General features: G+C 36.7%; 1 protein-coding gene across 1 annotated transcript; it reads left to right on the top strand.

Moving 5' to 3' along the window:
* Positions 1-26,393, top strand: LOC104156794 (uncharacterized protein C8orf34 homolog; the record flags this gene model as incomplete). The annotated part of the gene is made up of 5 exons (XM_009709196.1): positions 1-86; positions 5,226-5,299; positions 15,979-16,099; positions 20,546-21,048; positions 26,300-26,393. Coding segments are annotated over 5 exons (878 nt in total), but the record flags the coding sequence as incomplete, so codon positions are not given.
* Positions 26,394-27,062: the final 669 nt, after the last annotated feature.

The raw sequence follows: 27,062 nt of genomic DNA, 5'->3' as shown, positions 1-27,062 counted from the left end.
GTTGCAAGGAGATAATTTGGCAGAAAGGCCAGAAGATGTCTCCATGGTATCTCCAGCATCTGAGCCAGCAGTATCAGACTCTGATGGTAAGTAATACAAATACTTGCTGTGCATAAAAAAAAAAAACCAACACCAAGCCCAAACACCAACATCTTGAATATAAGAGTAGAGGTTATGTCTGTAAAAGAAGATTAAACACTTCCAGAGAGTGTTCCTGGGCATTTGAACGCAATCGTTTGCACTTCGAATCTGTTAGAAGAGCCCTTAACTTGTTTTTTGTCATGGCCAGTTAGCACTCCAGAATAATTCCTAGGCATATTTTGGGAGCCACCTTAGGCCAGGATTCATTCTTAGTAGACAGTTTGTATGTTAGCACACTATTTTGGATGTAAAATAGCTTAATAGCATAGGCATGGGCTGTTCGTTGCCAGCTGACCTCTGTGCCAAAGAATGTTCTTTGAAGTATTTAATTTAATACTACACATGCATCTATGGGATTCAAATAATATACAGTAAAAATAAAAAGAGGTATAGATTTTCTTCCCTGTTTTTAAACTAAGTATCAAAAAAGCTTCTCTGATCTCTCCAAGCACCACTGACTAGAATTAAAATAAAATAAAAAGGGGTTTATACAATAGCTCTGAAGAACATTTCTTCTCATCATACAAACCTAATCATACATTGTGCTAATCTGCAGTCAGGATGCTCAGCCTTATTTTAATTTCTGCTCAGATTTTTGAACAGAATAGCACCTGGAATCTAATGGAAAAGGCACTTCCTAAGGGATATCTTGCCAGAGAATGCTCTGCTTTCCTATGAAAGATTAAGTTGATGAACTTTATCTTTGCTGTCACTAGAATGGAGACAGAAGGCAACAGAGGTTTGGACAGAGAATCTGCAAAGATAAATCTTTCTTTTCATTCCCTTAGTGCTGGGCAGAACCAGCTGAGTCTACTGATTGGAGGATTTGATTTGCAGTTTAGCCTTCAGCAGCCACAGACAAGTTAGCTATGTTGATTAATTAATGCAAAACAAATTAGAACTGACTTTTGTCGGTTTTAATTATCCTACTAGTGGTCTGCTATTTAGTGCCATTAGGTGTGCTATTGGGTATGGTGGTAACCTGAGCTTTCACTCATTCCTCTTACCTCGTTTGTAAACCAATGTATGTCAGCATTAGTAACTAGTATGTCTTTAAGGATCAATTTTTCAAAATGCTTTTGTAAGAACACATGGCTTCATGCAGTCATGCTGTTTGTTTTTCCTTTCATCTACTGTTGACCACCTTATAAAAAAAAGTTAATAGGGGACTCAGAATCTCAAAATATGATGTTCTTACAAGCTTGATGAAGATTGTCAGCAAGAGGGACCGAGACTAGTGACAGCACTCAAGTCCTGTGAAAAGAATGCAAAATTCTTCTGTTATGAGAGTAATTCCCAGGAAGGGAGGTGGTGGTGGCTTGTTTGGGATAGGTAAGGGGATAGGCAATCATGAGATTATTGCGGCAGAAACAAGTCGAGGGGTAAGACATACATGTACGAAAAAGTTCTCCAGTTCCTGAAGCAATTTGGTGCGAACAAATCTCTGCCTTCCTTTTTCCTTCCTGCGTACCCTCCTTGTTGAAGTGGAGATGTGCCCACTTTGCCATGCCATCTTCTGAAACTGTAGGCTTCAATAGAATAGTAAGCTGTTGGTAAGTGGCAAAGGCACCGGGGTTAAAGAAGGTGAAACTGTCAGAAGGTGCTGGAAGCTGTGTAATAACGGAGCTGGATATTTCATGATCAGAGAACATGGAGCACAAGAGTACTATAGCCATTGTAACTTGGACCTTTTTATGGATATAAAGAAGATGGAGAGTGCTTTCCATAAAAAAACACCTCCAATAAAAATATAGGGAGTAAAAGTTAGATAGATAGGTGGGGCAATGACATTCATATTGTTATAAAGACATCTATCTCATGTCTGTGAATATACATGAACCTATTAGTCATATAGCTATAGAAAATATAGGAACATATAGAAACATATAGAAACATATAGAAAATAGCAAAAGGACAAAAAGGACTGAGGTCAACAGTGAGGTACCGCCAAATTTCTGTCAAGAGACGCTCAGAAATGTTCAGTCTTTCAAAATACATATTTTTCTTTTCCCTAAAATGTTGGCTAGTAATACATTTTGATTTGAAAAAAAGCACAGCTGGATTTTACAAGTGGGCACAGACTAGAAACAGGCACAGAGCTCGAGCAACTGCCCATTCTATCAATCTTTCCTATAAATGCAGCACATTACTTGTTTTCTGTGCATCTGATACTTATTTCCAATAAATATTATGTATGAGAAGAAGAGACTGCTAAAGATATTGTTAGGAAACCCTAAGTAACCAAGGCATCATGTTGCACAGAATTTTTAGTTATATCCTCTTAAAAACGTGTTATATCATGAAAAAGTGACTAGCAGGCTTCACTTACCAGGTTTGTTTGAATTTGTTTTCTGCTCTTACTTACCAGTACCAGCGACCTTGCTGAAAGCAAACTATGCATTGGGAAGTGCTGATGTAAACCATTCGTTCAAGAATAGGCAAGCAAGGTGCTGATGCACAGCAAAAAGTTGAGGGTAGCTTTCTTTACATAATGATCTGTTTCTGGGTTAGTGGGAAATTGCTAAGTTGTTAGATCTGGAGCATCTCTCTTCTGGATTTCAGATGAACTAGGTTCAGAAGTAATTGGCAGCACATCTGATCTAACAGCCCTTATAAAATAAGCCGTACTAAAGCAATTCCACCTAATAAAGTCAATGTAATAACTTATGTAAAAAGATCATCTGCGGCATCAGGCACTGTAGCAACGGCACTGGCAATCTGGATCTGGTTCTAATTAACCACTGCACTGATTTCCCTCTAGTATTTGAATTGGACAGAGTTGTGTTTGATCTAAGTAGTAAAAATGAGAGATGGGAATCAGGTCTCAAGATCGGAGAACACAAGACGCTTCAACGCTGCAGTTTCTTTTTACTATCCTAAACTATACCTCTCAAAACTGTTTCTCTTTCCCATTGGACCACTTCACAGGAAAGAACTAAGGGAAGAATTTAATAGCTGAGTTCTTGGTTTTTATTAGAAGCAGCAGCTTCGGTGACCGCACAGCAAACTTCCCCTGAAGATGCCAAGCCTGTCAGGTTTTTCTCTTGGATCAGTCCTCCATGAAGCCTTGCTTTTGTTCTGTACAGATAGATGGGGAGAATGGCTGAGGCTTCAAAAAATAGACACTGCAACAGGACTGATCCAGTAAAAATCTGCATCTGTCAACTCCCAGTCTGTTTTTCAGATTGGGGGGATTGTAGAGGTCACCTGCTACTGTGATGTTTGGTGGTTTGTTTTTTTTTTTTTTAATTTGGATATTAAGAAATAGTATCGTTAAAGGATAATTGTTCATTATCCTTGCACCAAGGACCTTTTTTCACTTGTTTCAGTCTGTTTTGCTGGAAAGTACCTTACCCTTTGAGTGAAAGCTATGATAAAAGGCAGGAAAAGAAGACATTATTGCAAATAAGATCTTTGCAGTCAGTGCATTCTTGTAGAAGGAAGGTTAAAATACAATAGCTTATTATGGAGTAAACTCTTAATATTGGATAAATGAAAAAAGTAGCACTTCTGAACTTCAAAACCACTCCTCAATTTGTCTGAGAAAACCTGTTTGTAAAGTGAGTTACTTTGCAGTGTAGTATGCAACTCCACATATTTCTGAGGTGTGTGCAAAGACTTGTTTCTTTTGTGGCTCTGCCTGGCATAATAGAATTGGACTGAAAATAATAGATTATATGTTACTATGCTACAGTGTATACATGTGGTATTTCCTGTTCTGTTGCGTTATTAGATCTACACATTATGTGGTGATACATAATATTTGGTTTGCTAAATAGATTTTACTAAGCAAATTTCACATCAGTAGTTCATTCCCTATCAAAGAGGAGTCACTGTTTTTTTATTATTTGTAGTTAGCCAGCTCCTGTTTCTATTCAGTAGAAACTAAAAAGTTTCTACTAGAAACCAGAAAGTTTCTACTTGAAGAAACTTGAAATGACTAGAATGTGTAGCTTCTACATGTTTTTGGTTTTTTTTTTCCTTTAAAGTGCCAATATAGTAGAAAGTTCAAAACAGGCCTTTGGATGTAGAGGAAAAGTTTGAAATTGGGGATGTTCAATAGAAATAGGAATGTATGAAACATATATAGTGCTATTCCAGATGGAACTGGGTAAAAAATTAATAAGGGTGCAGATATATGGGAATTAGGGTTGAAAACTAGATATGGCAGTGGCAAAAATGTGGTACAGTTCTCTGACCACAACTTTGCATCATCATCACCTCTTCTTCCTTCGCTTTCATTTGTGTTTGCAATGAATCTGTTAACCACAGTTGCTGTACTTCAGTATAGTTCTGTCTTTATAGTAAGTATAGACTGAGATATTTAACAAATCGGGGCACTCTGGGAACATAAGGACCCTCCGTACCAAGTGTCTGAATGACAGCAGGACCTAGGGAAGGTCAGGGCATCTTGTTTTCTTAGGCTGCGTATGAGCAGCGTTTAAGTGCCTGGCAGACTGTCAGGCAAAGAGTGAAACTGCGTAGCATGTTACTTGGAAATTGCTTTCTCTGACGTAGGTACCTAAATTCTGCCTTAAGTCGTTACGTATGTGTCAAAGAGGTATTCTAGACTTCTCGCCAAGTCATGCTGTTTTACAAATGTGGCGGTATGGGCAAAAATTATAGCTTGCGTGGCTTTTAAACAGTGCCTAAAGTGACTAGAACTTCTTACTTCAAGGATTGTAACTATATTCTAATTAGTTTAACAGAATTAATGAAATCTAATTTTATTGATTTTATTAAAGCTGAAGATCCACTACTCACTTGTGTAAAGAACAAACAGTATTTAGTTTTAATAGTACAAATAATCAATATCCTACGAGGCACCTTGGCAGCTGAAGGAAGCTTGCTTATCATTCTAATCATGTTAGAAACACTGTTCCACATTACATTAAGCTTATAAATTAAATTCAGCCATAAAATCAGACATAAATTAAAATCCACTGAAGTGTAACTGAAAATCAGTGCATTTACAGTAGCCACATTTACCTTCCCAGCAGTTAATTTATAGGCATTTTATTTTCAAAGTGACTAATGCTTACTTAATTACAGTGATTTACTTCTCTTCTGCCTCTTTGGAACAGCTCAAGTACCTGGGGTTGAAACACTTCCGGAAGATATTGATGAATTTCAGAGTGCCTCTCAAGTGGCAGGATCTGTAAGTATCTTCCCTTATGGATAATCCTGTAATTTTTAAAAATAGTTTGATAAAAATCAGATTTTGCATAAAGGTAAAAGTTGTGCTTGCCAGCACTGTCATCCTAGAGAGAAGAAAACTTAATTTACCTAACCCTTCTGAATTTTCAATTCTCTGGCTGTTGTAATTTTTTCATTCTAGGAAGGGTGATATTTTGAAATACATTATTATAATCTCCTACAACACCATATGTTTTTGGACTTACATGTATAGCTCCCATTGAAAGTGCAGTCATTTTATACTATGTCTGTATATTCTTAAATGTCAGTCAAATATCCATTTTACCAGGTAATATTCACTTTTACAAAACTAAGAGAACAAAATAATTCAAACTCTAAATTCCATTATGAAATATGACATAATATCTCAACTATAGTTTAGCTTTTTGGTAACATTTCCTTCGAAACTAATAAACGATATGTCTATTTAAAATGTATGGCTAATTTATGTATTTTTTTAAGGAATGCAATATTATGTTGGTAATATTTTCATCAGTTCTTTTGTTTTGAAATTTAAGAAAACCTTTGCAGATTTGCAGTTTGCAGAAAATATAACCAGCAATAAAATAATTTTTGAAAAATTATATAATCAGAATTTTGGCGCTAGTCCTATTGCATCAGAAGTTTGAATATAGGTTAGAGATGGGATTGCTTTTTTCCTAAGGGAAATAACTTGACAATAGTTATTTTGCAAACTTTTAGACAGCTGTAAGAGGACACATTAAGTCCTGTTTAACCACAGCAGTACTGGCTTAAAGCACACTTTAGTGTTGATAAAGTAAGGAAAAGAAGGGCTCAGTTTTCGTTTGCTAAGGAAAAAAGGGCAGTATTAAAGAAAAAAGAAAAATGACAATGCAGGCTGATCCTGCAGTCCTTCAGGCAGCTGATTATGTACTACTAATAAAGCTAAATAATACTGAACATATAGTATTTCCAACCAGAGTTATCAAAGCAGTTGGCAAATACGGTGTTCCAGCTCAATTCCTAAAGCTCTTTGAGAACTTGGAATGCAAGAACCTCACAGAGCATTTGCGGATGTTAGGCAAAAGGAGTAAGGAGCAGAACTTTAGTTGCCATTGCTTTGAGCTTCTTTCTCAAGCCTCCTTTCTGCTTCACGCCGGTGAACAGAGAGGTATAATAAATTTTGCAGCTGTTTCTGAACCCACATTTATCTTATTGATTTGGACCCGCAGCTACCAGCTTTGATTTATCAGTTCTTGCAGACATGTAGCACAGGGACAGAGCAACCAATAAATTGAATTACACAGAAAAATAAGGATGCAAGGAAAACAAAAGATCGTTATGTTTATTAGCAAAATCCTGCTACAGAAATGTACAGCCTTCAGCTGTGTATTTTTAGAGATACGCTTTGTGTGTGCATGCTTACGAACAAACAATAGGTACATGTATGATTTAAAGCTTTGCTAGTTCTAAGCGTAGGTGGGGTCGCCTGGAGCAGTAGAGTGCCAAGGGCAGCGGAGTTGCCTGGGCTGAATCCCTGAAAGCCTGACTGACCGTTGTAGTTATTGCCGGTGCTGAAAAGCAAAGGCAAGAAGAGCAGTTGCAGCTATTGCTTTGCCCACCCAACCTCTCCCTAGGGCAAAGGCAGCTAGCTTTGCTTTCCTCCGATCTTGGGAAAGTCCTTTGCCTAAGTTTCTACGGAGCCATAAACCAGTACCTGTTAGTTTGTCTGCTTTTGGGGTTCTTTGTGTTTTGTATCTTAAAGCTCTTGCTTAAATAGTGTGTAGCTAGAAGATTGTGCACTTTCATCTCTTTAAAATGGCTTGTTATTCAGAATAAGATTCAGGTATCCAACACTGTATGTTTGTCTGCAACTGTATCTCCTCAAAAAGAAAAAAAAATGATCCAACTGTTGTTGCCTTTTAGGGGTCTGAAGGAACTGTCCTGTTGTCCCCTAATAACTTCCAATGAGCCTTATTCTTTGGCAATCTTGACATATAAAATATAGAGGTAAAAGTGAGGTTCCTTATAGGAAGGCTGTGAAGATAAATGTGTTCTTGCAATAGATTCCCACAAATCCTTCAAAACAGTAAGAAATACGCCTCTAAAATTACTTCAGAATTGACACTAAAATGCATTCTTGTGACTTGAAATGATTTTCAGACATTATATGAGATATGAGATACTGTATGACATACAAGATGAGGGAAAAATAGAATAAATATGATGCTCATCAGACATTTCTCATAAATTGGACAAATTGGTCATGGCATTCACTCAAATGTGCATATTACGTCTAAAAATTCCTGATCTGGTTCGAGGTGTGCCATGTTTAATACTGGCAGTGCATTCCAATAGGGTAATTTGAGTCTGTTGCTAGTTAAATGGATCGTTATCATAAATTCCTCTCTACTCATGTATATTTGACAAATTTTCTTAAAAGTGCCTCAGCCTTCAGAGGAAAAGTGTTTTGAGAAAAATTATGAGATAAAGCAGCAAGAATTGTGCATAAGGATCTTTAGAAAAGAGCTGTGGGTTCTTTTTTCATGTCCCGTGTGTAAGTCCACGTGTAAGATCTTTGATATGGAGACTAAAGCAATCTTGATACTAGTACTTAGAAAAGATAGGCAACATCTATGTCTATAACATGGTTCATGTAATTTCTGCTATGGTTACGTTATGATTTTCTTGTAACTTTGTATATGTTTACTGTTCTATTTCTGAAGAATCTGAAAGTTATTGTAATTAGACCTTTTTCCTTTAAACTTTTTTAATAGAATCTTTTGCTATGCTTTATTTTTCACAAAGAGTTGATATTTGAAAAATCAAAAACTTACATTTTCAGTACTGCACAATCCCAAACAAGGCATACTGGATGAATAAATGAGTAAAGCTAGCAAAAAGCAGTTTGAAGTATTTACACGAATCAGCACTCTTCCCAAGTGTTTTGAAGGATTCAAAGTGGAAGCAAGCATTCAAAATGTCCTTAGAGATCCTACTTTACTGCAGGGCTCATTTTCTGTCAAATATTTAATGTAAGAAAAAGTGCTAGGCAAAATGCAGACTTTTTCTTGAGATTTTTGCAGTGTGGTGAACTTAGAGTCCTATTTTATGTTATGTTTCTGTAAATGACTTTTATCAATATTTAGCTAGTAAACTTTAAGAAAATACTAGGAAAAAATCAGGAGGACTGGAATGCTGACAGAAATGGAAAAGTAAGTTACTAAATTTACAGTGACTAACAGAAAGAAAGAGGGCATATGCACTGGGCAATTCACACTGGGTAGCCTTTGCCTTCCCTCTGAGTTGCTTCTTTTACCACCTGGATCTAACAGGACTCATGCTTATTGGTTTTTTTTATATGAATCTGCATTCAATCATCTTGCCTTGCATGTGCACGTAAAAAAGTATATTTTTCTTTGCAAATTATCCATGTAAGGCAAACGAATCCAAGTGTAACAGAAACTGTGGAAAAAAAAAAAGTTGTCCTATTGCAAAAAACATTTCTGCATGAATTTGCCTTGGGTTTTTGCTCTTTATTACTGTGGGAAAAATAGTCCAATGAATTCTTTTATAAAGGTGTTTTAAATAAATTTTCTCACGTTTTCCCTACTGCTTTGGAAGTTGTCAGTTGCTTTCCTGGAAGGAATACACACATGGATTTTCTGTGATAAATACAGAAATTCCTTAATGGTAATTCAATTTGTGAAATGACTTTAGGCTTCATGAACAAGGACAAATTAAGCTTTTACTTCTTTCTATCAATATATCTTGAATACAGCTATATTCTGGTGATACATGGTTTAAATTGTAATTGTTAGAAATTTTCTTAGCTTCTCCCACTGTTTTCCCTGGGAACAATGCTGCGATGTAATTTAATTACTTGTAGAAGTTTGAGTATAATTGACAACTCTAAATCACCCAACGTCAGTGTTTAACTAAATCTCTAAATTATTTGCTGGATTGGGGTTACTGTTTAGCATTTGGCAGATTAATCATTAAAATAAGTGTTTTAAGGTTCTACTGCCACGTCAGGAACAACTGCAGTGTGCCTGTGAGGTAGTATGAATTATGAAGGTCATATTTATATATTATACACACAAAATCAGTGTGTTCTGATACAAAAGTTTTCAAATCTGAGTGACTTTTGTAAGTTTGTAGAAATTCAGGCACATAAAGTTTTAAATTTCAACTTTAAATTTTAAATCTTCTGTAAAAGTAATAATAACAGATAGTGTTAGATTAGTGCAACTCTTCTACACCTAGTCCAAAAAAACCTGCAAATGTACAAGTTTAATTACTGTTAGCTAAATTAACAGTGCAAGATATTAGAAGACCATAATATCAAGGTTCTTGGGAAATAAGGGATATGTCCTGCAAGTAGTTAAGCAAGTAGTTTGAATTACATACCTTGAACTTCTTTGGCTGATACCTCCATATGTAAAACAAAATCCATAAAATAGACATAGCATTTTGTACAGACAGTTGCAAAATAATTATTTCTTACTTTTAAAAGTCTCTTTTACTTTGGAGAGCACCTGCAGTACTTCAAATTTTTTTTTTCACCTCTTACCTGCTGCTAATGTTTTTGCTGATATCATGTTGCATATTGCAAAACTTGAGCCTTCCTGGATGCCTGCCTTGACCCCTGTGATGTGTGGCAGGGCTACCCCATCTCCCTGCCCGGACCCCCGGGGTAAGGACTGCTTCCAGAAAAGTCCCTGGTCCCTCACAAGTTCAGGTCATCAAGCCCACTGGCAGGCGTTGCATGCACTGTGTGGTTAGTGCTTCCAAAGAGACCTTTCATGGGGGAGACAGAAGGACAGATGCCTTCTGTAGTGAAAATACTCTTTGTTGGAAATATTTGATCCTCTAAAGTGTAATTTTAAATTGGAAGAATTTTCTGAACTTTAAAAAAAAAGTAAAAAAAAAAATAATCAATGAGTGCCTTGTTTTTACCTGTCTAAAATTTTGGCTTCCTGGGCATCACAAATTCAAAAATATTAGTCCAAATAGCAGCAAATAAAACAGAACTCAAGCTTAGAAAAAAATTATTCTGGTTACATTTCAGAAACTGAAACAAATGTGATTCCCAGGTGCCCACATATTTCCTCCTTCCCTCTTGCCTGTAAACAGAAAAACTATGTGTAAGTTAACTCAAACGACCGTTTTTCTAGTGTAACGTTTGGTGTAAAATGTGCTGGCTGACTGCCATGGGAAGAAAAAAGCATGTAATTTCAATTACACGGCATTTCAAGTAGAACAGGCCCTGATGTGGAAGGTGGGGATTAGAGGTGGCTGCCAATATTGCAACAGAGCTCTGAGAAGGTTTATTATTTTTACAGTACCAAAAAATCGTGTTGACTAGCTCACCTTATGTCCTTGAACAGACTATGGAAGCTGAAAGATTAAACGTTTCGTGAACTCTTACAGAAAATGCATGTTGTGTGAAGAATCTTCAAACAAAATATCGCACAAAAAGTTCCACTGCATGAATAACAGTGGTCCTTGTCAGCTGCTTGGTCAGAACGGAAAGGACCCTTGGAAGCAAATTGTTCGATAAAGGGAATTTTTTTGTACTTGGAGGGGTCTCTGTCAAATGTGTCTATTTAAGATATTTAAGTGATTCAGCAAAGAAATGGTAGGTTATACATAGAAAACTAAGCATGGTTGTCTTTCTTACAGTATTACCTCCTAAAGGTACTAATAAAATTTGCACTTGATTAACAAAACTATGTAGAAGAAAAAGTTCAATTAAAATGCATTGCATATATTTTCAGCTTGCGAGGAACTAACTAATTAATTGGGTTTCACCTCCCTTTCCTCATTTCATTGCGATCATGCAATTCAGATAGTCTTTAAAAATGAAGAAGTGCTTTCGCTTGTGAGGTGAGGACTGTTCCCACACCTGAAAGAGATCGCGTGTGTGCACGGACATACCTGTGAGTACTTGGGTGTTTTAATCTGAAGCAGGCCAAAATGACATAGAAATATAATGCTGCATTGTTTATTAACAGTTTTTATGGTCAACAAGAAAGAGTAATTTATTTTTGAACAGGCACTTGATTTCCAGATGACGTTGTAGGCATTTGGAGGCCTTCCCCTTGGCCTTAGCTGTTCCGAAATATTGCACCTCTGTAGAACTCCCCAGGTGTCAGTGGGTATTACATAGCCCACGTCAAGTCAGCTCGATGGTGAGATCAAGACATTCACATCCGCACTGGGTTTTTTTAGGGATAAAAGCTATGCTGATGTATGCTGTCAAGCTAACATTATGCTGCAGATTGAAGCACATATAGGGATCTTGGAAAAAATTTCTTGTTCTTGTTCATGACCTCTTTAATTGTATCGCTATTCCACTGTGGCATTCCCAGTAAGTTCTGGTATTTACTAGAAGTTCAGGGAATCAGTGATGAGAGAGATTACGTTTGGCTTTATTGTTGATAGTTTTTTATTTTAGCAGTAATTTGGCTGCGTGATCTAGGTAAAAAAAGCATTAATGAATGTATCGTATGTGAAGAAATTATGATGATACGTAAAGAAAGCCACTTAAGAAAGGGACACATAGTTGACCTTAAAACTTGACAAATATATCCTGAGGGCTTTGTTTGAACATATTTCTGGCGCAAAGAGACATTGCCTCACCTTCAAAGTTTGAAGGTGATGAACAGGGCCCAGAGCTGTTTCTACAAGTTAGAAAGACATGATGTCTTTCAAGAACATTCTCATATTTAGATCTTATTAATCATGTTAATGTAAATAGACCATTTATAAATTTTGTGCTAATATTTATAAAGCTTAATGAATGATCAAGGGCAATTTTAGTTTGGAAGATACTGAAGGAATTGGAAGGACTTCTATGCACATACTTATATGCTATATTTTTCAACTACTTGCAGTCTACTATCATTCTGATTAAAGACCAAGATAACTGACATGAGTGTATTATCTCTGCAATTCCTGACCCATAGACAAAGGATAGGTGTTGGTGAAGTGCAACAAGGAGATTTAAATAAATGGCTCGCAACCCTGAATCTCTTTCTTAAGTGGCCCATCTGAACTGCTGCCATTCATCCAGCGGAGAGAAGGAGCACCAGTGAATTCTGCTAGAGCTGTACAAATGCATTTGAACTGACATGCTTCCAAAGCCGCTTTGATAACATCTCCTACTTTCAGCTTGTGTTTATCTTTTAGGAGTAAGGCTGTTGCATAAAATGTGTGCTGGAGACACTGAGGTCCGTGTTTATGCATTTTTCACTTAGATGAACTCATAGTCTCAAAACGTTAAAAAAATACTTTTTTATGTTCAGTATTATTTAGATATATAGAAAAAAACATTACTTGAGCCTGCCTCCAAAAATGTTGTTGGTTATAGCCCTGAAATATCTAGGTTCAGAGAAGGAACAAAAACCGGTTACGCTACAGTTTTAATGTCTAAATAAACTCTTGTACTTTTTTTTTCCAGATCATTATCATTTTCTATCAAGTGAGTGCTTAATTGGAAGGCACTACTATAAGCATATAATTTATCGTGAAATTAAATTGCTAATATGAAATATCTAATCTTCCATAACAAGTCTTGCAATATTGTTCTGGTCTTTTGTGAAGCTATTGCCTAACAAAATGCCATAAGATTATGATATTACATAGGACAGAAAAATGCACAGGAAGAGTTATAAAATTTGGGGAGAAAATTAATTCAAAGGTACCTCACTAATTTCACAGGGTGTTGGAACTGTGTATCTGAAAGGGAGTTTGAACATACCACAATATGTAATGGTAGAGACTGAATATATATAAATGTATTTGTTTTAAATCATATACAATATTAATATTTATTCTTAGAATATATACGCCTGTGCTATGTCTGGAACTGAACACAAACTCTGTATGTCTTTGGAGCTGTGTGTAAACAGGATGAAGGCAGACACAAATACTTATTAAATGCATGTGTGTACCTGCCTTTGTGTGCCTGTATGTGCTTATACACAGGCATATCTATATGTCTTACATGAACTTATATCAGATTTTAAAATGTGTGTTGAAACATGTGAAGGTATTGCTGATGTTTTATGGTCTTTGTGATTTGGAGTCTCCTAATTGCAAGTGATTTAATTTAAACATGACTCATGTTTTTATAAATGTCTAAAGCGCTATGATGATGACTACCGTTAAAGAATAGTTTTTCTGCATCTGTCTTAGATTCTACTACAGGCAGCAGAGAGCTGCCTTTGCTCAGGCAGTCACCTTAGTTGTGTGTGTCTGACATGATTGCTGTGCGTAGAGGAAAGAAGTACAGTAGAGGAAAAGGCAGAATGTAAGAAGAAACAGTAGAGGTTTGTAGAAGAGAAAGATAACTCCGTTTCATTTCCAGAAAATAGGACATGGAGAGTGAGACCGTCTCACCAGGCTAACATTTGGGAGTCTGTGTTTTTAGGATGTTCAGGAGTTATTGAAAACCCATAATAATTGGCTTATGGTGAACTTTAATAGTCAGAGTTAAGAATATTAGAAGAGCAATTTGATCTTTGAGTATTACCATGGACGACTAACTAGTTTTTATTCCGTATTTCATCAGAGTTGTATTTGTGCATGAAATTGTATATTCAAAAAGGATTTATCCTGATAACCTTGGGGATTTTTCCCCAATAGTTACTATTGAAGTCCTGCTGTTTTTTCCCCCTTAACAAAAAATATACGCTATAAAATGTATATAAAAATGGCCTTTTCCCACCATAAAAGTCTGGGAAGAAGAGTATATCTAAAACCAGATTGAAAATTAAAATATTAGAGTTTTGTTACAGGCTCTATTCCCCCTTCCCATCTACGTAGCTTTGTTTATTTCAGAGGAATTGTTTGCAGAATAAAATAGTCTTCCATCTAGAAACAGATATTGGGTAACTATCTATTAGGAATAAACGTTTAGAAATGTGAGTAACTTAATACAGATTAATATTCTGTACTGACCTCAACAAGCCAGATTATGATTTGGATGGAGAATTCACAATGAGGACTGAAGTGACAAATGCTCAAAATCTCTTGGGGGAATAGATGAATCAGTTCTAGTGATATGTCTGAAATAAACGTGTTTGCAAGATCGGTTCCACTTCTGAGTAACTTACAGTTTTATTCAGCTGTTCCTCTGTGTTTACCTGGAATTAAATACAGGTAACTTTAACCAGAGCAAGACTAGTGTAAAAAACAATTAGCAAATCAAAAAATTTCATTAGTGTTCGAAAAATGTTGTGAGTTAATAACAACAGAATTGTCTGCATCTTCGAATTATTTTGTACGCTCATGAATGAGACTAGGCTTTTTTCTGTATGCATGTGCAGCGTTACAGTATAGCTGCTGCTTTATAAATATGAATCTGTGTTAACATATTTTAAAGATACATGGTTCACAATGATTGGTTGCACACAGGTCTGTGTTTATTTGGAACAGATTAAAAGTTCTGTATAATTATGCTTATTTTTCTAAAAGGGAAAGCAGCTACCATGTTTTGTTTCATGTTTATGGTTAAAGGAAACTTTTTGTGAATAGAGATGATATCAAGCCTGTATTTTCATGTTCATCCTTTGAACTGTGGTACACCTTTCCCTATGACATGAGTGTCCAGCCAGAGAAGTACGAGCACGTGCTGCAGCTATCTGCAGCATCCCACATGTCTGATGGTCATACGGCCTCACCAGTTTGGGTCTCCCTCCTCCGCTCCATCATTCTTCTCCCTGAAATTATATCGACCTAATGTCTTTGAAACCCTGGCCCCTCTCTAAATTTGTTTGATGTTTACCAATAGATTAAAAAATTAGTGAGAGGTGAATGACAAGGAGACCATTGCATAAGCCTTGTTTCTTTAGGAAACCTAGGAAATCAACAAAACCCCCTAAACTACAGATGAAATGCTTTGGTAAGGTAGAAATGCAAAATTTATTTCAGATAGGCTGTTAAGAATGCTTTAATTAATGTTTTTGTTGGTGTTATGACCAAGTCTTGCACACTCAGTCATATATTTTTTGTCTGTTTCAAATAAGCATTAAAAAAACTTACTAAGTTTACCACATAGTATATCTTAAAATCATTTCTTGTAACTGTATTGAATGGGTTCCAGAAAACGCAGATAATTTTGAATACCAGAGTGTTCAATAGTGAGGTGACTGGGGAGGTGGTCTGTTTGCCGACACCCTTTCCAAATTGCTGTGTTGCTCTGATGATTTAGTTGCTGTTCCTGCAAAGAATACTTCTTGCAGTGATAAAACAGCACTGGCAATTTTGATTAGGAAATTCTGTGATATTCCCAGAAGTGCTGCTTTTCAGAGATACGATGCCAAATGTTACGATAATTTAAAGTAAGTGCAACCCCCTGCTAAGTAACTGGAACTGTACAGAATGTAAATCACTGAAGAATTTGTCCTGTTACGATGTCTCAACGTGGAACAAGAGCTTGTGTGAAGGTATATATTTGAATTACTTTAGAACTCTTGATTTTAAATAAAGCCTACTATTTATGTTATTTAAGGTAAGAATACTATTTTGTAATATTTTGCATAAAATATATATTCTTCATAAAACCCATCAGATTCACTGTTCTAAATGAGGATACTACTTTTTTAATTGAGTCACATGTAAGTGTGAAACTACATTTAAAAATGTTCCCTTTTCTTTTTTATCTGTGTTAAGTCTCAGACGGTTTGGACCCTGGATGCCATGAGCGTCAGACCTGGAGGTTCCCCAAGGCAGAAACTCTTAAAGGACTCCTTAGCAGCAAAAGAACTTCAGACCATGGAGAAACACCTAGCTGGTAGGTATGGTAGCAAGGGAACATAAAATGCCTAGCAATACTCACCCAGCTAGCTCTGCTAGACGAAGGAAAAAATGATCTATCTCACATGCTGATGAAAACAGATAAAAACCTTAAACTTCTCGTTTTCTTCATTGAAGAGAAACAGCCCAATTATTGTTGTGTTTGGAGATGTAATGAACTTTGCTGTAATTACAGTAAATACAGTAATTAAACCATAATTAAAATGTGTTAAATGTACTGCAGTCTGACAGCTTAATAACACCCTCTTTTTTTTTTTCCCTCCACATTTCACCAATACTTGTGCAATAGAGGTGTACTGATCTTCATCTGCATTTAAGTACTCTCTAGAAAAGGCTGCAGTGGACCTTTAGCTTGAGAATAGTTTGCTTGGCAGCAGAAGCCCACCTTGTTCTTGAGACTTCTGGCTAAGTGAAGTCTGTTAACTGGTGTGCAGTGAAACATCTGCAACATCTTTGATGGAGTAACCATTTCTAAAAGGTCAAACAAAAATATCCTTTTTCGTCAGTGAAAATACGTTTCAGAGCTCTGTGAAAATTAATGAGGGATATCCTAGGATATAGTATGTAATTTGTTGTTCTTTGTAATCAATATTTTCTTCAGGTTTAGTTATAAGGGTATGACATAGACCTATAGCGTGCTAGTCCTATATTGTTCATGCTGTTTGTCATGCAGTGAAAGCTGCACTTCATGGGCAAACTATGAAAAGCAATGCAGAACTCGAACGTAAGGATTGTGTATGTAAGGTGGAGGGAGGAGTGACATTTATCTGACCCTTCTTCCAAGGAATTCAGAGAGTGAGGCAGAGAACTTACCACTTTCATTGTGATTTTCTAAAAGACTTTGGGCGTTTATCCCACCAGAAACACTGGTGTGAAAGGCTTGGGAGCTGTATCCTATTTAAAGAGAGGTACAACTCATGTACTTTAGTCTAGGGACTGTTGCAGCTGAAGTCAAGGCAGAAGACAAAGCTATAAGCACAAAGAGGGAAGCACTTTAGAAAAAGGTTTTGCTTGGAATGGAACAGGAAGAAAAATTATGATATCTACAAATGAAGAAAATTTAGATGTTTTTTGTTTCTGACAACAGAGATACTGTAATTCAATTTTTCTTGACAGGTTCAAGTTACTGTAGCTATTAGAGATGTAGGCACTGCCAAACTAGACTGAAAATCCATGAGCCCTCTCTCCAAGCTGACATTGCCGGGAACATCTAGTGGGAACCAGGAGACCAACAGGCCGAGCTGTGGTCATCGGGCTTCTGTGACGTAGCAGGGACCCGAGTACCCCAGGGGCCTCTGCCGGAGGCAGCACTTGCCTTCCCTTGTGTTGCTGCAGTTGTCACGCAGGAGAGGTCTGGTGAAGGTCACCCTGCTTTGAGTTAGGTCCTAACTGGTTGCACTTCCATGGTTGTACAAGCTGTTCTTGTATGCAGCGTGCTCTGAAACATGCAGTTCTTTTCGAACTCCCTTGACAAAGCTGACAGTAATAACTACCATATTCAATAGATTTTCATGGGATTTTAAATACTTAATTGACTGTAAGCTGACTAGCTACATTCACTTAGTGTCCAAGATTCAGTTTGCTGTTGCGTGACCTACAAGGTCTTCTCTCTCACATCAATGCTACTGCTGTCATTTGGCTTTGGGCCCGTTGTTTCAGTAACGCTGTAGCATGGGGTTCAGTCGTTCTACCGTTCAGTAGTTTTTGTCCGCCTGAGAAATTCACAAGAAAACAGCCCAATTATTAGACTGTGGACTCTTGTATTTCTAATAATTCATGTCCTATTATAACACCAGTGCTGCTTGAGACAATTATTCCCCTCACAGACAAGCATAACCTAATTTCCGTGAAGAATCAGCTCAAAGGACCTCAGATAATAATGCAGTGGTTTTGCTTAGCCTTATATGTCTCCTTGTCTCATACATTTGCAAAAGTTCAAGTGTCTCTGATATCAGCAAGTCTCCTTGTTTCAGTTCCTCTGCTACTCGCTGGTAATGTAAGGCACAATTTGGTGCCGGTGCCTAAATTGGGGACTATCACCAACTGCGAACAGCTGCCTCAGTATCTGGATGTTTGAAAGCAGCATTTTTACAAAATCAGATATTGAAACAATCAGTTTTCTTTTCTTTCTCTACATATGGCTTGTAATACTTTTGTTTAAGATCCAGTCTCTTATGTTACTGTGGCTGCTTTGTATCACACACAAGCAAAGAATATTTTTTTGGGGGGTAGTTAGTTCCAGTATCTTGCCCATTTGGTTTGTTACGCTGATTCTGTGACCTTTGAATACTTCTGGAATATATTTTATCACAAGAAGAACTATTAAATGCATAAACAGTTTGTAAGCACGTTATGAATCATAGCCTTGTTCTGGTATTTATGATATAAAAGTAAAATGCCTTTGTGTTGCTCTGTTGCCTACATTTTATTTTCCTTTAAATGACATTGACAAGGCATTTAAAAAATCCTAAGTCATAATTCATTTCTGGTATTTACTACAGATCAGATAATACTGTAAAGCTGGAGATGTGTGATTATTTTTTTTCTTTTCTCTCTGGTTGAAAAGCTGATATTGAAGCAAAATCAAAAAGAAGACTAAGTAAAACTGAATAATTATGCTATGGAAACATGATAATTATATGTGGAGAAATTATTAGAATAATTTTTTTTATCTGCAGGCTTGGTTACTATATGGAACTAAGGAAACATGAGCCAGAAGAAAATGTTTATTTAACTCTTATTAAGTCATTCAATATTCAGATAATTTCTTAGCATACTGAATCATCACGGGGAAGTTAGAGGTCTGTAATTTCACAAAGACATAGGCTAAGCTGAATCTTTAAAAGAACATGTTCCTCATTTGGTTTAAATCAGGTAGCCCACATTGTCATTTATTGGCCCTTGAATTTTTGCCAGGCATCTTGCAAGTTCCAAAGTGATGTGTATTGATTTTTTAAAAAGCCTAATGGAAGAGTACTTCAAGACATAATTATTTTAAAAAGGAAATTAATTTTAAAAGGTCAGCAAGGTAGCAATTAGAAATATTCTTAACTGTGTGCTAGAAACAATATCTATGTTTTGAAATTTGCTAACAGCAAAACATTTGATCTTTAAAGAGTTAAGAGGCAGTTTTACCAGCTTTTCTAGTAATATCATTTGAAATGTGTGGAATATCTTGTATTAGACTGGTAACATCAAATTAACATAGCTTATTTTCCTGTTTTCAAGGAGTTCCTATAAAATAAGTTAATGTTAGAGGCGGCACATCTTTAGTTGTTTTACATACCTACTGGTAAACACACACGTGAAAGAAAATCTGATTTTCCTATATGCAGTTTAGAATCTGTTTCTTTTAGGACTTTTAGAACCTGAAATTATTGTTATCAAAATAAAAATGAAATGCTTATTTTATATAAGTCTTTCTTGATTTACACCTTCTGGGACCGTGAGTTGTACAGTTTAATGGGAAATGGCATTGCTTTTCCAAAGATAAAAAACTCACCCTATCAAACCCAAGTTACAGCACAGTCCATGCCAGTGAGAATGAAAATTCATAACAATTGTGTAAGAGAAAATAAACTTGAATAAACTGTTCCTTAAGCTTAACATTTTTACTTGCAAAGACTTTCAGTATGTTAGCAATGCTAACCTGAATTCCAGCCACCCTCACCTAACTTTGTTGAATGTATCTGATTTGAGTCGTTAGAAGCATTAATATGATTTAAATGAATTTGGAAGGCACCTTTTGTCACTAGCCCTGATCTGTTCTGGTTTTTAATAGGATCTTGTTCCTTATGGCTGTGTGAGGGGTATGACTGGACCACCAAATGGTGGCCACCTTTTCTCCTTGGATTCTAGATGTTGATGACCCCATCACCTGATGTGGCACTGACAGCGGGCCAGAGCACAAAATTCAGATTCAAACAGGATCACAGATCCAGATGTGCTGGAGTTCAAGGGTTATCTCCCCCAGAGTTTTGGTTGGGTGATAGACAGCGATGCCAGAAACAAAAGTCTTGCCTTGAGCCAGGTTGGATTGCCCTTCACTGCAGCTGAGGATGGCAAGTATAGCTCACTGCTCCATCTTAGTTTGATACTAATGAGGAACTGTGCAAAAGCCACAGAGAGATGACTTTGAAGAAACAAGAGAGATTTTTTACAGGTCGTATTGACGTTCAGTGAAGTGGTAATATTTTGTTTCTGTGCATAGCTGTGTTTGCAGTAAATCAAATGTAAATAAACTTTGAAGAGATGCTTGTCAAACATTTGAACTGTTAATTCTGATGCCTTATACTTTAAGGGTGAATAGATATTGTCTGCACAGCTTCAGGTTGTCACTTGCATTGGAGAAAATCTGTAAGAGTTTTAAACCAGAGAAAAACAGAAAGTGAGTGAGTTTGTTTGTTTGTGTTTGTGTGCACAGATATTGAGAAGGACCTAGCGTTATGGGAAGAAGCAAGGCTCTCAAGAAGCCCTAGTATCCAACATCATAGTTTAGTTACATCTGACCATCAAGGCAATCTTCAAGCTACACAGGGCCAAAATGCGAAGCCTCAGATGCCAACTCAAATGGGGAAGAACATTCAACTCCAAGGAAACAAATCACCGCCGCTGCCCACTAACAGCAGAACACAGGTCTCCAGTGTTCCAAACAGTAGGCCTCCAACGCCCGGTACACAAACCAACAGGCCACCAACTCCATCAACTCCAGGGAGCAGACCCGTGACCCCAAATAGCTTGCTGCCGCGGCCTCTTACCCCTAGCAACCAAGGAAATAGGGAAGGCATCATTAGTATGCAAAGAAGCAGATCTTTGACATCTAAGAGCCAAATGGGGAGGACCCTCAGCGCTGCTTCAGGGCTCTCTGTGCAAATGAGTGGAGACATTGTTGGAACTGTCACTACTCAGAGAAGCAGTTTATCAGAAGTAAGATTTTCAATTTAATGTTTTTGCTATGTTTAAGAGCTGCTATAACGTGAAGACAAGATTGTGGTTTATGTTGAAGTAACATCAGTATACCTAATGTAACTTACTACTCCGAAAAGAACTTGAAATATAATGATGAGAAAATTAGCAAGGAAATACTGCTCAGCTTTGAGAGGTACTGATTAGAGAATGTCAGGATTATTACAGAAATCATCCTGAAACACTCGTGTCCCCCAAATTTTCCATGAGTTCTGTAGGGTTTTGCCTGCATGATGCATAGCAGTTTCTTACAATTTCTAAGAAGTGCATACCTCTGGAATATTAAACACAACTTTATCTTATCTTTATGATTCCAGGGTGTTTTTATCCTGCTGCACTGGCAGTGCATCATATTTCCTTGGTCAGCTTTTTCTTTCATATTTTGGACACATTGGAATGATTAGTTAGGCATCGCTGAATGGACAAATTTTGCTAAACACAAAGCTGAACTGCAATGAGAAAATGTCCAACATCATTGAATCACTGTCTAGTACTGTATGCATGTTAACTAGACTGATTCAGAGCATAAAAACTTACTGTCCTGTACTAATGGCTTTTGCAGGATTAGTCTTTGTTTAAAACAAAACAAAGCAAAAAGTTAAAGTACCTTATAAATTTTGAGTGGGATTCTCCTCTGCTAACCTCAGCTGCCTTAAAGATAATTTCAGTGTGTAGGCAGTGGAAATAAAAGCACCTGTGAAAGAATAACCCTGCTGTCTGTCTCAGATACATGCCTTATAAAGGTGAGTTTTTTCTCAGGAAATGCCAGTCCTTCTGTACTGACTCGAGAAGGACCTATATGTCTACATTGCTAATTTTTTAATGGTGGAGTAAGTCGGTTCCCACCATTTATTACCAAGCTCTTTGTAATCTGTTTGTCAAAGCCTGGAGAGATTTTTTCCAAGACTGAAAAAAAATATCATGCCTTTAGAGAATTTTTTCTGAGAAGTATCATTTGTTTTAAAAGTCTGTTGGGTATGACACTTGACACAATGTATTATCAGTCTAATGATGTCTTAAAAAATCAAAAAATGTTGTTTATAATAATATTGCTTAGAGATGCTTGTAGGAAAATTAGAGATTTGATACTTAGTATAATCTTGCAATTAAGTATATGGCATCCAGTATTTATTGTGAAAGAAAGAAATGAGGCACAGATAGCTCTAAAACTAAAGAATTTGGGGAGGAAATCTTACTTAAATTTGGTGGTGAAAAACATTCTCATTTTGGTGTTTGAATGGTAGTGCACCAATCCCATCACTCGAGCTACTTCTTCACCTAGAATTGGATATCCAACTTAAAGACGTGAGGACTGAAGGTGACTACAGTTCTGTTGAAAGTATCTTCACTGATAGGTGATGTATTTTCAAACCAAAAGTTTTCCACGGAAAATAATATGTAATTGTAACAAATCTCTTTTTTTGACAAAAAAAAACCCCACCAAACCCTTGTCTACTGTTTTGAGGGCTGGGTGTGTTTGTGTGTTGGAATTTTCTCACGTACCAGAAAATAAGAATTGAAATTCATTTTTAACTGAAAATGTTCAGAAAAAATGAAGGGTTTCATTGTTTCCCACTAAACACTTCACTCCTCTTTCTTTCTTTTTAATCCGTCCTGTTCTTAACTGATACATAGTCATGTGATGCCAACTAGAATTATTGTATAGATTCCTGAAAGTGCCATGTAATGAGCCCTGCATCTCCACCAAGGGACATGCAGTCTGTCCATCACTTCTGATCTTTCCTGCAGCAAGGCAGGCAATTAAAAATGCTTTCTTCCACAGCCTTTCTGTAGTTATAGTAATAATAACCATGAGTCCCATTTCATTCGCCGGGACTTGTTACTTCTCTGTACCAAATCCCAAGCTTTGCTGATAGCTCTTACAATAAGTGTGTTGTTATACTTTTAATATATATATATATGTCTATCTCAAGAACTTTAAGAAATGAACAATATTATTACCCTCTTTTACAGTTGGAGCAGCATGTCCAGTTTCATCCAGCAACCCCACTGTAAAGCTGTTGTTAAATCTCAGCACTTCTATGCAGGATCTTATCCTCTGTTACAATCCCTTCTAGAAGCGAGAAATTCTTTTCTTTCTCTTTGCTCACTGGGTACAATAGTACGTTGGCTGCTAGTGACCCAGCTCAAACCCTGTTTATCCTTTCCTAACATGCACAAGTGACCTTTGACTTAATGGAAACCTGCCTTGGGACTAGCTCTGCTTCCAAAGGGAAAACTGCTAATATGACACGTTCATACCGAAGACCTTCCTCTGCCAAGCTATAAAGGCCCTCGGATGTCAGAAAGTAGCTGATGGAGGTCTGGCCATTCTGCCACTCCCAGCCCCATCTTCGGAGAGTTATAGTAGAAGCTTTGGGAGCTCTTTTAAGCTGTCTTTGCCCACTGAAGTTCCTGGTCACTTAGAGAAGTGTGTTTAGACAGAGCACAGCCAGGAAGTATCTCTATTCAATGACATTTTTTGCCACGTTAGAGGTGTCCCCCTGTTTGTGATTTCATTCTTTTGTGTCACAGCTTCTCTCTGATCATGGAGACAAATTTTAAAAAGTCAAAGGTGGCCTGGGGTAGGAAGAGAACAACAAAGTTCTGTCTTTGTACTTTTACGCATCACAGATATACAAAACTCAAGGCTGATACTGTAAATTATTTTGCAGCTTTCATTATAGGTTTTGTATCCTCTTGCTGTATGAAAACAGTAAAATAAAAGAAGGGAAATTGCCTTTATTCTTCCTAGCCTTATGGTGTGAACTGGGAATTCCCACTAGATGTGAATACACTGTGCTCATATTGCCACTCCTACAGAAGATACTGTGATAAGGTTTTGCAAATAATTCTGCTTCCTTACTCTTAGGTGGTGTTTATGGAATTAACCAGTATAAAGTTGATACATATTTGATGAGAATAAGTCAATTGAAAAGGATGTGATTACTGGCTACCCGAAGCATGTTTTACCATAAGGAGCTTGAATTAAAGAATTCAGAATCTGCATGGGTTTACACTGAGTGCTGTCACTTGTTTATTTATCAGGAATTTTAACATAGCTCTCAATGCCTTATATATGCTTCCTAGTTTGTAATGTGTTTCAGAATAACATAACAAGTCTAAAATACAAAAATATTACTGATAAATACAATTCAGAGTTACTCTTAAGTTTTAGTAAAGTTCATGCTGTAGCTCAGGGTGGTTTAATCTTGTTATAGCACAAATCTTAAATAATTTGACAAGTACTTAACATATCAGCTGTTAAGAATGTTTTGGGGTTTTTTAATGCTCAAGACTTATAATGAACTGAGATTTTGTGGACAAGTTTCTGCCTCTTGGCACACATAATATTACAAAGTTCTAACAGGTGTGTTTTATTATCAGCTCTGTTCAAGGCTGAATTGAATTATAGCAAAGAAATGCTACCTAGAGAAACAGTTTTATTATCTCTATAAAACTAATAAATCAGGGTTCCAAATCCTTTGGCAGAGATACTTTTAGGCATTTACTTTATCCTTTGGTGTCCTGTATAAATTGACGAAGGAATGTTGAATCCTGCTTCTCTCTTTAGGATGGATTCCATTAAAGTGACACAATTCTGTGATAGTTATCAATAGCTGTTGAGATGAAAATACTACTGACTCCCTTGTTGGCCATTTCATTTTCTGGACACTCGGAATTTTACAATCACTTTATTTATCTGATAGTTTAAAGTAGTATTCAGTAATCTGGTCTGTCATTGTTAACAGTGGGAAATTTCAGATTATTTGAATGTAGCAATGATTGACACAAGTTTTCCTCCTGCTTACTGGAGTATAGAGCATAACTTGATGTGATAAGGACTCTCTTTTTGGTCAGATACTGCCATTCTGTTGTGCTGCCTGGCTCAGTGCTTTGCTCTGTGTTTTTGGAAGATGAAAAAGTATGCTGATCAGTGCAAGAGCCAGTCGCTCCTACTGCAAGAATCCTGTTCCATCAACCAAAACACTTTGCCCAGGTCAATGCTGTAGTCAGCAACCTGCTTGACCGCTGAGCCCATTGGAAATGGCAATCCATGCGTAAGGCCTGGAGCTTCTGCCTCAGCTTAATGTTGGGCCTTTGCAGCAGTCTCTGTGGATTTTTTAACAGATTGCTAACAGAATTAATAATTTTAGATTTTGATTGAACGGCCTTCGATCTCCAAGAACTGATTTAAACAAGCCTGGTTTCTGTTTTTAAACCAGATAGCCTAACAATAAAAAATATCCTGTAGCACTGTGCAATACAATTTAACTTTGAATATGTAGATTCCAGTTTTCAGCTGGTGTAAAAGAAGACAGGGCTATTACCCCCCTTTTTGGGGGGGTACTTACAGGAATCTGGCCAGTAATTTTATGATATCTGGCCAATGTTGAAGTTCTCTTTTAGAGACTTGCATGTTTGAACTGCTTTTGAAAATAAAACTATGCATTCCAGTCTCATCTCTCACCTTATTGCAAGGGAACCTGTCAAAGTATTTTATATGTCTCTGTGTGTACGTGCTCACGTACATATGTGTGCGCGTATGGAAAAATATTTTTATATATATGCATAATACATTATATAAAAAGGAGGCGATTGTAAAACATTGTAATAAGCATATATTCAGCTGCATATGGATTTTTAACTGTGTAAAACATTTATATTTTGATACTTAGAGTTTTATGGTATCTTGAAGACAAAAGTTTCCATAGCATTTTTCCTTCTTAAGCTTTCTCCTTCTCCAGTAAAATCATAGGTTCTAAACAAGTTTCAGGTCCTTGTTCTTAGTAGATTGGAGACAGTGAAAGTTCTGACAAATGAAAGCCTTACTTAAGCAAATTGGGCATGACATGTCTAGGCATAGTCCAAAAACTGCTGCGACAGATGGAATATCTGCATTAAGATTTGGTTCTGTGTCACTGCATTTCTAAGTATGTGTATGTCTTTGGCTATAGCAGATATATAGCTAAAGAGGTTAAGAGACTATATTTTTTTCAGAATAGATAAATAAATAAGAATTAAATTAAAAAATTTCTAGGGAACCTGCATATCCTCTGCATTCTGGTTTTATTTCACAGCAGGATATTTTTATTATTATTATTATTAAAGGCTTTCTCCTCTAGTTAATTGAGGCTAGTGTTTGCTACAGTCTGCACTTATATAGAACCATTCTCTGTCATTTTATCTAAAATAGATCTGTTTGTGGCAGGATGAATTCTTACAACAGCTTCAGCTTGCTCATCAACCTTGGATATTGCCGAGTGACACAGAAAGTGAAGGAGTGGAAGCTGACCAAGACAAATGTAAGTACATTTGTTAGGACCAGATAATATGTCAAAAACCTTCAAACTTTTTTTTACATCTTCAAATCCTGTGAAGATGTCATGCCTGCTCGCAGGAGCTTTTCTCATAAGTACCAATTACTCATTTGTTTGAGGGATGAACTTTATAGGATTGATTTATGTAAGGTTTGTTAGAGTCACTGAACAATGACAAAATGATCACAGACCACAGTTTACTTAGCTAAATGAAACAATTTGTCCTGATGTGTTAAAGTAGCTGTTCCAGAGAAGCAGCGTGAAGTTGAAGTAGATGCTCTGTGTATTAAATCTGTATTGACCGGCAAAAAAACCCAGTAGCTCTGAAAAGTGGAGCCTTCCTTCTCAGGCCTGTGACACCATTATTTCTATTTTGCCTGTGTTTTGAATTCTTCTGTATGAAAAAAAAAGCTCTTAATCACACAAGTAATCCTTAATATCCTACGCTCTTTGAAGCAGTTGTCTAATCATGAAAGCAAAGGTCAGCAGGATCATAACCTAAATGACAGAACAAGTAACAACAAGTAGGATGCTATAAATTGCAATATATTCAAACTGTAGCAAGTTCTATCTGCCTAGAAGGTACCTGTAAATAATCGTGCTGAAAATATTAAATGTTTTGCATTTTCTTTTTTAATTCACGGTAGTTTTGTG

The sequence above is a fragment of the Cariama cristata genome, unplaced genomic scaffold, assembly GCF_000690535.1.
Source record: "Cariama cristata isolate BGI_N322 unplaced genomic scaffold, ASM69053v1 scaffold40361, whole genome shotgun sequence".
NCBI lineage: Eukaryota > Metazoa > Chordata > Aves > Cariamiformes > Cariamidae > Cariama > Cariama cristata.
The sequence above is the reverse complement of the archived record's forward strand: the minus strand, read 5'-3'. Positions and strand labels throughout refer to the sequence as shown.